The sequence below is a fragment of the Danio rerio genome, chromosome 24 (genome assembly GCF_049306965.1).
Source record: "Danio rerio strain Tuebingen ecotype United States chromosome 24, GRCz12tu, whole genome shotgun sequence".
Lineage (NCBI taxonomy): Eukaryota > Metazoa > Chordata > Actinopteri > Cypriniformes > Danionidae > Danio > Danio rerio.
Window position 1 is genome coordinate 29,158,363 of NC_133199.1, and position 14,494 is coordinate 29,172,856.

At 31.8% G+C, this 14,494-nt stretch overlaps 2 protein-coding genes across 3 annotated transcripts in view; one reads left to right on the forward strand and one right to left on the reverse strand.

Annotated features, from left to right (window-relative positions):
- The window catches only part of plcxd2 (phosphatidylinositol-specific phospholipase C, X domain containing 2), a 20,754-nt gene extending 19,925 nt beyond the window's left edge, over window positions 1-829 (reverse strand). Inside the window, exon 1 of the mRNA XM_073940764.1 lies at window positions 553-829. The gene's annotated coding sequence lies outside the window, so the exon portion shown is untranslated. The remainder of the gene's footprint in view (window positions 1-552) is intronic.
- si:ch73-264p11.1 overlaps window positions 1-13,793 on the forward strand; it is a 14,163-nt gene extending 370 nt beyond the window's left edge. The window contains exons 2-5 of one of the 2 annotated variants that reach the window (XM_073939904.1): window positions 694-947; window positions 12,181-12,244; window positions 12,353-12,542; window positions 12,678-13,789. In XM_073939904.1, the coding sequence (XP_073796005.1) occupies window positions 814-947; window positions 12,181-12,244; window positions 12,353-12,542; window positions 12,678-12,721 (432 nt within the window). In that variant the 5' untranslated portion in view covers window positions 694-813 and the 3' untranslated portion in view covers window positions 12,722-13,789. 2 annotated transcript variants of the gene reach the window in all.
- The last annotated feature ends 701 nt before the right edge of the window (window positions 13,794-14,494 follow it).

The following is a 14,494-nucleotide window of genomic DNA, read 5'->3' on the forward strand; positions in this document are numbered from 1 at the left end:
TCTGACATTCAGTGAAGATCGCTGATTTTTAAAGCAATCAGACCTTAAACGTGACAATTTTGTAATGAAAGACTGTCTTGCTAAAAATTAAAAGACTGTGTGCATATAGCCTATTGAGTTCGCCCAATTTTGAAAATGAGTATTTTTTATCCTTTTCCCAGTAAATATAGTCAATGTATTTTGGTGCATTTAAGCAAAACAGATTTATTAAATATATATTTATTAAAATAATATTTAGTCACTAAACATATTTAGTGATATTTTACATATTTGTAAGTTATTTTGTTAGATAAGCTCTAGGTTTGGCTTCAGTACTGACCAATCTAATGTATATGCACAAATATAACATTGTATAGCTTCCTATTAAAAATATGAATTTAATAGATTTGTGAGGGTGCACTATATGCTATAGGTTGTGAGTTTTTAAATAATCTTTTTAAACCTGTTAAAGTTCTAAATTTACGGAACATGTGTAAAAGACGGCCACTAATTATGAAAAATGATATAGGCTAGGTTAAGATAAATATATATATATATATATCGCACGGTTACTGCTTTTGGTACATCTACACTTCCTTTGACCACTACGCACTCTAACCCACTTCCTATGAGCTGGTTCGTGTCTGTCTGCATGATATGCATGCCCTTTGATGGAAAGCGTGCATCACGCACATTCATCGTTTCTGAGTGTAGGCATTAAGGAAGATTCCCTCCGCAAAGATAACAAGTGGACTTGTGACGGAAACATCTGATCTCTTGGTGTAAACAGCAGTTGACCTGCTCTACCCGCTCCTCACACGTGCGATGTGAAGCATGGACCATCCATCGTATCATGGCGCGATCACCAAACAGAGATGCGAGGAGCTGCTCGGCAACAAAGGGCGGGATGGGACTTACCTCATTCGGGACAGCGAGACCATTCAGGGAGCTATGTGCCTATGTGTGTAGTGAGTATCTTTTGGTATTCATGTTTTTAGTCATTGACTGAGCAGAGCTAATTCGTTGTAAATGTCTTGCTTTCTCAGTTATACCAACGTGTAAAGGTATTTATTCAATTACCAGATGAATGAATGGAGACTGGATTACAGTACTTAAAGGGATAGTTCGTCCAAAAAATGAATAATTCCTCGCAATTTTCTCAGACTCATTTGGTTCTAAACTTATGTGAGTTTGTTTTTGTTAAACACAAAGCAATATTTCGAAAAATGTTGTAAACCAGCAGACATTAAGTCCATAGAGGGAAGAAATAATACCATTCAAGTCAACAGCTCCTGCTTTACGTCGTCCTTCCTTCTATTTTCTTTTATGTTCGACAGGAGAAAGAAACTCAAACATGTTTGAAACAAATTGAAGATGAGTAAATGATGACAGAATTTTTGGGTGAGCTAACTTTAAGCTATCTCTTTAAGTTGAGCCACCCCCTAGTAAAGTTTGACAGGTATTGACAGCTACATTGACAGTTGTGATAATGTTTTGTTATATTCATTAATTGGACATGTTTTTACTTTAAAAACAGGGAAAAGGCAGAAACATTGGCATTTTTAGGGCTGCACAATATGCTGAGCCACCCCCTAGTAAAGTTTGACAGGTATTGACAGCTACATTGACGGCTATAATAATATTGTGCATATTGCACATGTACATCAGTTTCTTGCTTTGCTTGCTACTATCATAAAAACATACTTAAATTATGAAAATATAAATTTAAGACATTTTCCACACCGCTTTTTTTTGTTTGGGTTTATATGTTGACATCAAATAATGAAATGTAATAAAGGAGTAAACAAGCTAAAACATCAATATAAGTTTTACTACAGCCATTTTATAGCAGGTCAAATGTGAAACTTTGATTTTGACCAGTCTTAAAAAATTATTAATGACATTTTAAAAAAAGTGTTGCGTGATTTTTGTCACTTAGTGCAATAATGTTATGTTATATTCATTAAGTGGACATGTTTTTACTTTAAAAAGTACAGGCAGGAAAATTGGTATATTTAGGGTTGCACAATATCCGTTTAACTGGCTGCTCTACCAAATGGTTGACCATATTTTAAATACTGACTTTTAAGTCATCTAAAGAATGACTGTTTTAAATAATAGTTTACACAGCATTGTTGATTTACAAAAAAACTAAACAAATATAATCCTGTTACACTACTACAGTTGATTTTGGTTTTATTGTAAAAAAAAAAACAAGAAAACATGTTTAATAAGAATCTGAAATATTTCATGACACACTTCAAAAAATAAAAAATGATTTACTGTTCAAAAATGTTTTATTATGATTATGTTTTTAAATTAACTTACACTTCAGATTTTCACATTTTTTATAGTATATGTATTAATTCTGGTACTTTACACATAAACTGACAAATTAACCAATTTGGTAGGGGTTGATAATTTAGAAATTATGGAATGTGTTGAAAACAAATGCATTGAGTGTGTTAACTAGCGACATTAAAAAATGTTTTTCTTGGTGGGACAGTTAAAGGGGCATATAGTTTCAGCATTGATAAGATCGATGAGACAGAATTATAGTTTAGCAGGAGCCACAGTTCAGAACACATGAGGTTTTGTGCAGTCACTGTGTTTGACGAGTGAGTGAAAGTTTATAAGAAAGTCCAGCCTTTGTTTTTAACCTGCACGTGTTTTTAATGTGTGTGATGTAAGCATTTCAAGAGACTTTAAGCGTTCATGCACAATAAATGATACTTAATTTTACGGAATAATTGTTTTTTAATTTTTAGACTATGTAGTGCTGTTTTACGTTTGATTATTACATTTATGTTTTGTCGAGATCCTAATCCCCCCAAAACCGTAAAGCAATTTTTACTTAATTTTTTGCTCTATTGTATTGTACTTACAGTTTGTATTTATCTTATTATTTTCTTCCCTACAAAATCACTTCAATCGATTTAAATGAATGAACTCTTTTTCATGTGGTGAAATTGCCTTCATATGTTGCAATATATGCCTCAAAAAAATACATTTTGCAATGTCGGATGTTTCCAATGTTGTGACGAACAAATGAAGAAAGAAACTGTGACGTGCCTATAGAAATATTAGTTTGCTCACTTTTATTATCTATCAAAATAAGTATGGGAAATAAGGTGAATCAACATGTAATTTATATACAGTAATTTGCTCTTCTTTCCCTCTGTAATGCATTCATTTTTTCGATTTAACCAATGTTAGCTATATATTATTTTGTGGGTCAATTTAGTACACAAGATTTATGGGTTTTTAACTAAAAAATGTGTATGTTTGTGTTTTCGGAATGTGTATCAAAATCTTGTTTTAGACAAATGTCCATGAGTGTTAAAGACAGCAGCATTTATGACCCCCACCCACACTTTTGTAGTTCATACATGTTTAGTTCACTGCATTAAACCCATGATTTTGCTGTTAGCGACTCTTCGATAAGAGCTTCAAAATAAAAAAGCAAGTTTATTTAATTGTATATTTATTTATTTAATTGTTTGTTTGTTATTTAAAGATTTGCTATTTGACCTAAAATTATAATTTTTTATATTGATGTATGATTTATCAGTATTTGTTCAGCAGTTACAGTTGGTTTTGACTTAATTCCATAAAAGGCGTTGCCAGATTACTAAAATGATTGATGGGTGAGTTTCAGACATCATGTGAAAAGAGTATAACTACATACTTTAACCAACCATTTAATTGTGTGTTGCACATTTAGCTACTTCTTCCTCAAAAATTTGGTTAATTTCCTGAAAACGTTCAGGTATTTCAATATGGTTTAAGCTGATCATAATTGTTGTATGGTGTGGATGCACTTTACAATGACACGTTCAGCATATTTGCATTTGAAAAATGGAGAAGTTTAAAAATAAACATTGTAGTCAAGGGAAGGAAGCAGAATGGCGTTGTCAGTCTCTGTTAAAACATAATATGTTTGTGCGTTCTGCTCGAGTTGTTGTTTAGTCGCATTGGAGTTCAAGTTTGGCTATACACTGAATCAAATCTGTGACCATCTGTGGCCAGTTTTTGTTAATGTCATGTCAAACAGCACATTTATTTTGGTGTAAGAGTTTAAAGTAGTTCAACTTGGAAAAAGAATTACTGTACATGGAACATTATATATTGGTTGGTTTTCAGTTGCTCTAAATATTTTAAATGACAATATACATATGTTGTATGTCATTAGCTTCAAATATAGAATTGCATTTTGAAGGGTGAATACGTTTTTAGTACAGTAAGAATGAAATGCTGCTATGGTCTATGTTTACATTTAGTCATTTAGCAGATGCTTTTATTCAAAGCGACTTGCAATTGAGGAGGCATTCAACAAGAAGAGGCAATACATAGAAGTGCTCATTATGTAATACGATAATGATGGTACACTGTTAACAATTTCCTATAGAATCTACAGTCATTTACTGTCAGCAGTTCCCCAGTAACTTACTGTAAATCAATTACAGCAAAAAATTGTATTTACATTAACAGCACCATTTATCTTGCTGTGTATGTATTTACAGTATTGTATATATTTATACAGTAATTTTCACTATGTGACTTTAAATACAGTAACATACTGAATAACTGTCCTACAGTTAAATACTGTAAAATTTAGAAAAATCATCAACAGTGTAAAGTAGCCTTACTTAACTTTGAAACTAGGGCTGCAACTAACGATTATTTTAATAATCGATTAATCTGTCAATTACTTTTCGATTAATCTGATAAAAAAGCCAAGAAAAGCTTTAATTTCCAACCCTTTACTTAAAAATGCTCATCCCTGAGCTGTTATAATAATAATAATAATAATAATAATAATAATAATAATAATAATAAATAATAATAACAAAAATAATAATAATAATAATGATAATGATAATAATAATAATAATAATAAAAATAAAAATCTAACTAGTTTTTTCCTGTTTTCAATTCAAATATCTTAATGTTTTTAAATGATTATGCATACTTGACACATGAAATAGCATAAGAAATCACTTAACCTCAAAATTAAGTGATTGTTTGCTTAAAACAAGCAAAATTATTTGCCAATGGTGTAAGATAATTTATCTTTATAAGATATAATCTTAAACAGAGGTTTTCAGCATCACTTCATTTTCTCATGTCATTTTTTTTGTCTGTTCTTGATGGAAGATTTTTTAGATATTTGACTGGAAACGAGACAAAATGACTAAGTAAGAAAACTTTTCTGCAGGGCAGCTATACATGACAACAGATGAAAAATGAAGGATCCAAAAAATGCAAGTGCATAAAAATGTCTTTAGTCTTGCAATACAAAGTAACTCTACCACCGCTGCTTTACTACTGTTATTAACTCTTTCACTGCTGAGTTCAAAAGATTCTCTCTGGTCCAGGAGTCAGTTTTTTTAGAACATTCACCCCTAATGTTTTCTTGGCGACGCATCATGTTTGTCTCGTGACACACCGCTGCTACAACAGTGATGTATGACAGATGTATCCCTTCTACTTAGTTTTTTTCTGTTTAATTAAACATATTCACATGCTTGCTCATCATGTCATCAACTACCTGATATTCTAATTCACATAAACGTGTAAGTGATCGTGATCTATAACGTGAGATGGAAGTCTCTATGTTTACTTGCGGCCGCTGCCTTATACATAAAAGGCAGAACACGCAAGATTTAGCACGTACATTCATAAGTTACCTCAAAATACGTGCAAGTAAGTGGCTGGTGAAGTAAGAGCAGAGTAGATTCAACTTTATTGTTACTTTCACTATGTATAATGTGTATCTGATATGAATAAAACACATCAGCAAATTATATTTGAATGGATTGTTAGACTTCCTTGTGTGTTTTACAAACTCTAAACGTCTTGTTTTACTAGAACTTGTGTGTATTTACATATCTAAAACATAAATTAAGTATTAGGTGGTTAAACGCTGCATAATTGTGATAATGTGACACGTCAGTTGAGTTGATTTTGTTTTTCGAAAAAAAAAAAAAAAAAACGGAAAAAAAATGAAGCACTTTTTCAACAGTCCCTTACAGAGAGCTCTGCTCGGCGCAAGCTCTCTCTGCCTCAGCGCAGATTGCGACTGCTTAAACAGAGCAGTGCTCGTAATATCGAGCGAAAAAAAAGAAAAAGACAGCTGTGAAACATAACCTGCTTTGTCTTTTTGTAGGAAACACAGTTTAGATCTTTTTAGGGTAAGAGGTTTTTGAGTTAATGCCGTCTATCACTGAATGTGTCGGGAATACCGAAAACAAAAACAACTTTACCCCGCTGTCTTTCTCTGGCTCAGTGCCAGACACAAAACACTAGCACCAGGGACTTTACAGTTGTCACTTCAAAACGGAACAAAAGTAGGATTCTGTAGAGATTCTTCCGCATCATCCCTGTCTTCTTGAGGCGCTGAACTCTGTATCAGTGCGCGAGAGACAGAGAGGGGCTGTGTTAACTTCGCTCCACGATGAACTAAAGTGTTCATTTTTTAATCAAACATCTTTGTGTCGCGCGACACAACGAATCGATAATAAAATTCGTTGCCAACGCTTTTAGTAATCGATTTTTATCGATTTAATCGATTCGTTGTTGCAGCCCTATTTGAAACATTAGTCTTTCTCACTATTTCTGTCTTGTTTTACTAATACAATTATCATTTATTTAATAATGTTCTCGGATGAGATACTGAGTCTTCATTCATAAACTAAGATTTTGCAAATTGAAGGGCTCCATTTTAAGGATCTAGGTGCAAAGTCTAAAGCGCAGGGCGCTAAAGCATTAAGGGCATGTCTGAATTCACTTTTGTTATTTTAAGGATTGAAAAATACTCTTTGTGCCACTGCTCATGGTCTAACAGGGTTGAGCTTATTCTCTTAACGAGTTATGGGTGTGATTTGAGCATAAACCAATCAGAGTCTCATCTCCCATTCCCTTTAAGAGTCAGTTGCGTCACACCATGGCACATTTGCTATTTACATGACGGACTTTGTAAGAGGAAAAACTGAAGGCTTCACTAGCAAGAAAACTGTTAAACAGAGTCTCTGCAGCGCAAGGATAAAGAACAAACCTCCTCCATTCAGCCTTCACTTTCTCTTTCTCTATTTCGTTGATAAAAAAGTGTTGTTCACACAGACATGCAATAGCCTACATAATTTTGTTTGTTAAGTGCAAATATTTGTTTCAAAACTATTTCTAAATTCAGTTCTATTTTCCAGCCAATGAATAAATGAGCAATAATAACGAAGTGTGCTCAAAACACACGTGTCACATAAGTGAGTCATATGCAAACACACATGCTATGCCCCATGTAGTCCAAAACCTGACAGGTGGACTTATCTAAGCTTGTTTTTAATAAAATAAATATAAATATGCATATAATGAATGCGACCACTACTACTAATTATAATAACATTAAACAAAAGCAAATTGTCATGAATAAACTGAAAAAGCCCCCCGAGATGAAGGCATAAAGGTAGTGGTTTTTATATTTATGTAGAAAGTACCATTTTTAAAATTATTTTATTCCTTTAATTTTTTTCATTTGTAAAGATATTTGCGTATTGCTGTGTATTATTTGTGTTTTAAGCAACATGTAAGCGAGGTGCACAACTAATGCGCTCTGCGCTGGATTTTCAGCTGGTCTGTTGCACGTTCTATTTTATTTCCTCAAAATAGCAACGCGCCAACAATGCGCCTTAACACATCTCCTTTCTAAACCGAAACACCCATGTGTCTACAAAGTGGCACAAACAGATTTTCTATTTAAACTACATGGTGGAAAACGGAAAATTAATGTTGCGTTGGTCTGAAAATGAAAATAGCAACAAGTTGGGGCAAACATGTCTTGCGCTGGGTGAATGATAGGGCCTTTAGTGTTAATTTACCTGAAACTGTCTTAAAATTCAACCAAAGAAGAATATTCTGTCATCAATAACCCATTATTAACTTGTATCAAACCAGTTTAAGTTTTTTTTGTGTGTGTTCTATTGAACACTAAAGAAGATAGTTTGAAGAGTGTTGACGAAACCTGTGACCATTGACATCCAAAGTAGGGAAAACAAATGCAAATCTTGTAGTCAAAAAAACTCTTTCATATGCTGATATAGTACATTTTCTGTAAATTCAGTGACTCAATAGTTCATTTACGCTGACATAATGGAAATGACTATTTCTTTTTTTAGTTTTACTTTTTAATTGTTCCCCTTTTAATAGCTTAAGCATTTCCACTGCTAATGAAAGAACCTGGTGATGATTGAAGGAACTGTTATCAGTGGTGGTTAGAAAAAAACAGAGCCTAGCATTTCCTGGAGGTCTTTTGGTCACTTTCCAGAGAAAGTGTTTACTAGTTTTATTTCAACAGTTAAGTTACTCGATATAAGTTACTTGTTTTTAGGGATGTAACCATTTTCTGTGAGCCGGTTGAATTTTGATTAAAATATTTGACGATTTAAATTGGGGGAAATGTTGAATAAATTTCGATACATTTCACCGTGTTTACAGGCACATCAATGACAAACAAAAATGGCATCAGTGAAGTGCGCCAGACAAAACACAAATGCTGCGTCCCCATTTGCATACTATCCGTTCTAAATAATATTTGAGAATAGAATTAGTATGTCCCAATTCGTACTGTTGAAAAGAGGTTTCAAAAGTTTCTGGATGGTTTATTATTTGCAGTGAAAAATTGAAGTGTGGAACTGTCCATACTCTGGTACGCTGATATTGCCCACAATACATTGCACATTGGACGTGAATTCAAGTAGAACTACAAACGCAGGTGAAAAGTGTAAATAAACTACAAACATGATAGATGCTCATGACCAATCCTCAATTAGGGAGGCTATGGTAAAGATGTTTGTATGACTGTTATTTAATATCTAGCCCAGTGGACAATATTTAAATAGTATTTGTTGTGTTGTATTTCATCTGCAACAACAATACTGTACTTATATAAAGACGTGTTCAGAAGATAACCTCTGAATGCATAATTATTCAAACACTTGAGGAGATTTCCCTGCATGAAATACTGGTGAATGGGAGATTAACCTGCTGCATCTTCAATAAAGTAAGAAATTTAATATGAAATATGTGTGGATGATTGACAAGGCTCCTAACTAAGCAACACAACGATCTAATAATGAGAAAGTAGTATGTCCCAAAGCTTGCACAAAGCTTGTCCCAAAAGTATATATTTTTCCTTAACAAAAAAGTATATACTTTTAGGGCCTATTAAAAGGATGCGATTTGGGACGCAGCAAAACTGTGTGCAAATACTGCGAAAAGACGTTTACTTACACCAACAGAACAACAAATAGAATGATCACCGTCAGCACTGTGAACAAACTACTGTCACAGGCGTCTGTACGCAAAAAAACTCTTAATAAGCCAAACCATGTGATTTGCTGCTCCGCTTGATCTGACAAGTGCTACAGAGGTCACACGGTGCATCAGTGTTTTCATAGCAAAAGTGTGAAGATGTTTTTCAGACTGAAAGAGAAAGTTGCTCTGTTACACAACCAGGTTATCGATTATTTTACCCTCTACTTTTCACATTAGTTTATGCTTATTTTAAAATAATTATTGAAGATTTAAATATTTTGAAGATTATCTTTTCTTGAGTGTATAACACTAATACTTAGTTAATTATACAAGTAATATTAATTAATCACCTTCATAATGTTCAACTCCTTTCTCTATTCTACTGTATAGTTAGTCATTGTATTGTCAGGATTTTTATGCCAGTGGCCAGTCCCCTGAGTCAGAGGGGATACTGATCACCTCTCCTCACTGGTTTAGGAAAGGCTTTCCTCTCCTCACCAGCCATCTCAGTCCCCAGTGAAAGAGTTTTTTCATCAGCAGGGGACATTGTAAATGTTTAAGGACCTCAGCTTATGCCAGAAAACATAGATATGCGGATATATATATTTTTTTTAAATGTTAAATCCCTGCAGTCACAGTTTTAGTTTGTTTATATTAAGGAGTCTTCGTTCGTTTGAAGTATTATTAATATTGGAATTTATTTGTTTTTAAAATAGTAATTTGGCTATGGCAGAAAATATATTATTTAGCAAAAAAAGTGCAGCATTTAAGAAAAAAATGAAAGGGCTCTTCAGCTTAAATTTGTTTAAAAGAATCTAGTTAAAAAAAATCATGACTAAATCTTGAATCGTATCGAATCGTAAGCCAGGTGAATCGTTACATCCCTATTTGTTATACTAAGTTACTAGATGCTGTTGTCTAAATGAATGCACGTAACACTTCTTACTGCTCGTAAGAAGAAGAAACTGCTTTTAAAAGCTGATAAAGGACTTTTGTTTCTTACAAACCACATTCTCAGACTAAGATTGTGAGTGAACTATAAAGCTAGATTTATTAAGAGCTTGTTTGAGAACCACAATTATAAAAAGGAAAATTACTTTCAGTCAAGAATAATGAACAGAATTATTTATGTAACATTTTATTGAACATTTCTAAGATGTTTAATCATTATTAAAAAAATTATAATAATAAAGAACTAGTTCATAACAAAACTGAGAGCCCTCCCACCACCACCAAAAAAAGAGGGATCGTCACTTTGAACAGATTCATGCAACATATGCACTTAAATGCAGTATTAAGCACATTACTCACAACTGTTTTAAAGAGCCAGTGACATCAGTGTATAAGTTAGAAAGAGAGGATTTACAAACTTAAAATGCTAGATTCCCAAGAGTCTTTAGATTGAATATGCGAATGAAAAGATTTTTGGTGGCAAATTTACTACCCTTTCGTTATGTTTGTGGCTGTTTTTGCCCCATTGGCTTCCATTATACAGTGATTACTTTTTTGAATACAAACACATGACAGCATATAATCATTCTTTATTGTTGGTTGGTTGCTCTGTTGTTAATCATGAGTTGCAGTGCGATAAAAGCTTAGTTTCCATGTGTGTGTGTGTGAGAAAGACCTTTGTCTGAGAACATCAAAATAGGCACCTCAGCTCTCAGAACATAGTAAACAATAGTACTGCAAACTATAGTGCACTGTTACACTTATATAAAAGTAGATATATAGAACTCCATATATAAGCTGTTTTGTGTGTATCTAGAGGTTTAATGGTGCCAACTGATGTTCACAAATGGGACAAATTTTACCAATTCCCAAAATGGAAAACTACCAACAATCAAGAATGCATGATTATATGGTGTCATGGCTTTGCAATCTAAAAAATTTCATTATAATGGTCAATTGGGCAAAAACAGCCACAAGCATAACAAAATTGTAGTCTATCTGAACAATAAACTAGGGTTAACCAAGAAGTAAAATCTTACTTTGCATATTTAAATATAACTGGCTCTGTGCTCAAAAAACATGAACTGTTAAAAAGTTCCTAATAGTCCTAAAGTTACACTGTATAAGGACGCTTGTTGCCACAGAGAACAGAGAGTTACCAATGATCATTGATAGTGGCTGAACATGTTCTAATGCTTGGTGAGATCTTTTGTAATGAAATGATATTTATAAAAAAAAAAGCTTGTATTGAAAGTTTAATTGACTAATTATAAAACAATATTAATAATATATTATTATATATTATATCATAATATAAAGTTATTTTATTTAAATATTATATTTTTATATTATCTTATTGTATTATTATATTATATTATTTTATTTCTATATTATATTTTAATATTCTATTATTTTATTTTAATATTAAATTATATTATTATATTTTATATTTTTATTTTATTTTAATATTTTATTTTAATATATTATTTTATTTGTGTAATATATATTTTATATTTATTTTATTTTAATATTATATTTTAATATTAAATTATATTATTTTAATATATTTTATATTATTTTTTTAATATTATATTTTAATAATATATTATTTTAATACTTTATTTTATATTAAATTATATTATTTTAATATTATATTTTTATATTAAATTATAATATTTTAAAATAATATTTTTATATTTCATTATTTTATTTTAATATTGTTTTTATATTATATTATATTATTTTTTAAACATACATTTAATATAATTTTATTTTAATATTATATTTTTACATTATATTATATTATATTATATTATATTATATTATATTATATTATATTATATTATATTATATTGTATTATATTATATTATGATTAAACGTGCCATATTTCTGTATGTAATATTGTGGCTTACTGTATATTTATATATGCATTTTTACAGCAAACACAAAGTGGTCTATACATACAGGATCCTCCAAACTCACTCAGGCTCCTTCACCCTACAGGTAGGCTACAATGAAATAAGCATTGTAATTATTATAACCAAATGTATTCAATTCAATTACTGCAAATTACTGCTGAATTCAAGGAAATGCAACTTCAAATTGTTTCAGGCCAGTTCAGGTGTAGAGGAAAAGTTTTTCAAGAACATGAAGGATCTAATTCATCATTACAAGCAAAATAATCAAGGACTTGCAACACGTTTACGCCATGCACTGAAAAGAAAAACACTGCCGCAACAACAGCTTTTGCAATTTCCAGCATCAGGAGCAGAAGTGGGCAATGAGGAGAACGATTATGAAAGTGAGTTTTGATTATTACCATTTAACACATCATTTTCACCTTTATTTCAGTTTTGCAGATTTTAGAAGAATATCCAAAAACTGTTACTTTACCCAAATTAATCATGAACACTTTTTTTATTATTATTTCTCTCAGATGTTAATTGTTCGGGGGATTATGTTGTTGTTCTGCCGGATTAATTTCATCGCAATGTGAAGTCCTGAATGGAAAAAAATGGATCGGTCAGATGCAATTCCATTTTCAGGAACTTTCTGGTCATTTTCAATGCACACATGGGAATATCCATTACATGAAGCCATATGTTCAGCTATATCATCATCCAAATGGAAGATTTAATTTATTGAATGTCTTAGTGACTCTTACACTATAAAAGATGCTGGGTTCCGCACAAATCTTTCAGGTTGTCCCAACACAAATAGATCAAATTGTCGTAATTGTTTTTAAAGATTTGAGTGAATTAAACATTAAACAATTAAGTTGTCTACATATTCTATATGTTTACACCAGCAGCAAAAGTCATTTCTTAAGGTGTATTGTCAATATACTGTAGCTTCAGGTGCATTATCTGTCCTTGGCCCACCAAAAAAAGTCTCTTGGTTTGTAATGTAATACTAATCTGGATGAATGAGAAATGGTTTGTTTATATAACACTTTACAAAAAGGTTCATTAGTTAATGCATTTACTAACATGAACTAATCATAAACAACAGATGTACAGCATTTATTAATCATAATTGAGCATTTACAAATGCATTATTAACATCCAAGTCCATGCTTGTTAACATTAGTTAATGCACCATGAGTTAACATGAGCTAACAATGAACTACTGTATTTTCATTAACTAATGTTAACTAAAATGAACAAATACAGTAGTAAATGTATTGTTCATTGTTTGTTCATGTTAGTAAATGCATTAATTAACATTAACTAATGAACCTTATTGTAAAGTGTGACCGTTTATATTGTGTGCTTTTGTTAATGAACACAAAAAGAGAAAGATATTTTGAATAAACAATTCATTTTTTATGAATTGTTGGATGTAAATATGGTATGTACAGCTTATAAATATAATATATTGTCCGTAAAAGAGTTTATAAGAAGGTGTGATGTGCGAATGTTTTTGTGAATGTGCTGTTTTGAGGTTTTTATATATATTAAACTCTTAGATTGAACTCGTCTACTGTAAATGTTTGTTTTTAAGATGAGTTATTAGTGCCTTTTAATAAATCAAATTGAAAAAGAATTAGTAACCAGGTGTTTTATGTCTTATTTCAATTAACAATTATTTTTACAGACACTTTTATGCTGTCATAAATTGTCTAGCAGTTAACCCTTGGTGCTGTTGCAGATGTTTTCTGCTGGAGTCACATCTTTCACTGTTTCAACAATCTGAAAGAGTTTTGGTGACAAATGATTCATTTTGACGCATAATTTAGGAAAAGGCTTTGAAATAAAAAACAACAACTCAACAATACCATCTGGCCAAATTTACTACCCTTTCATCATGTTTGTGGCTGTTTTTGCCCCATTGACTTCTATTATAATTGCATTTTTGATTGCAAAGCCATGACACCATATAATCATTCTTTATCACTGGTGGTTTTCTCTGTTGGGAAGAAGTAAAATTTGTCATTTTTACTGTTGATCATCAGTTGCAGTGCAATAAAAGCTCCTTGCGTTTATACTGTATGAGTATGATGAGTATGGTGTGTGTGTATGTGTGAGAGAGAGACCTTTGCGCACTTACCTTTATATGTTTAAGAAAATTAAAATAGGCACCCCAGCTCTCAGAACATAGTAAACATAGTACTGTAAGTGTATTTATGCATGCAAACTAGATTTAGCTATTATACTATATAGAACTCCATATATATAGGGCAGAATTTTTTTTGCACATGCGTATCTAGAGTCAGCGGTAAAAATGGCACATTTTACCTCTTCCCAAAAGGTA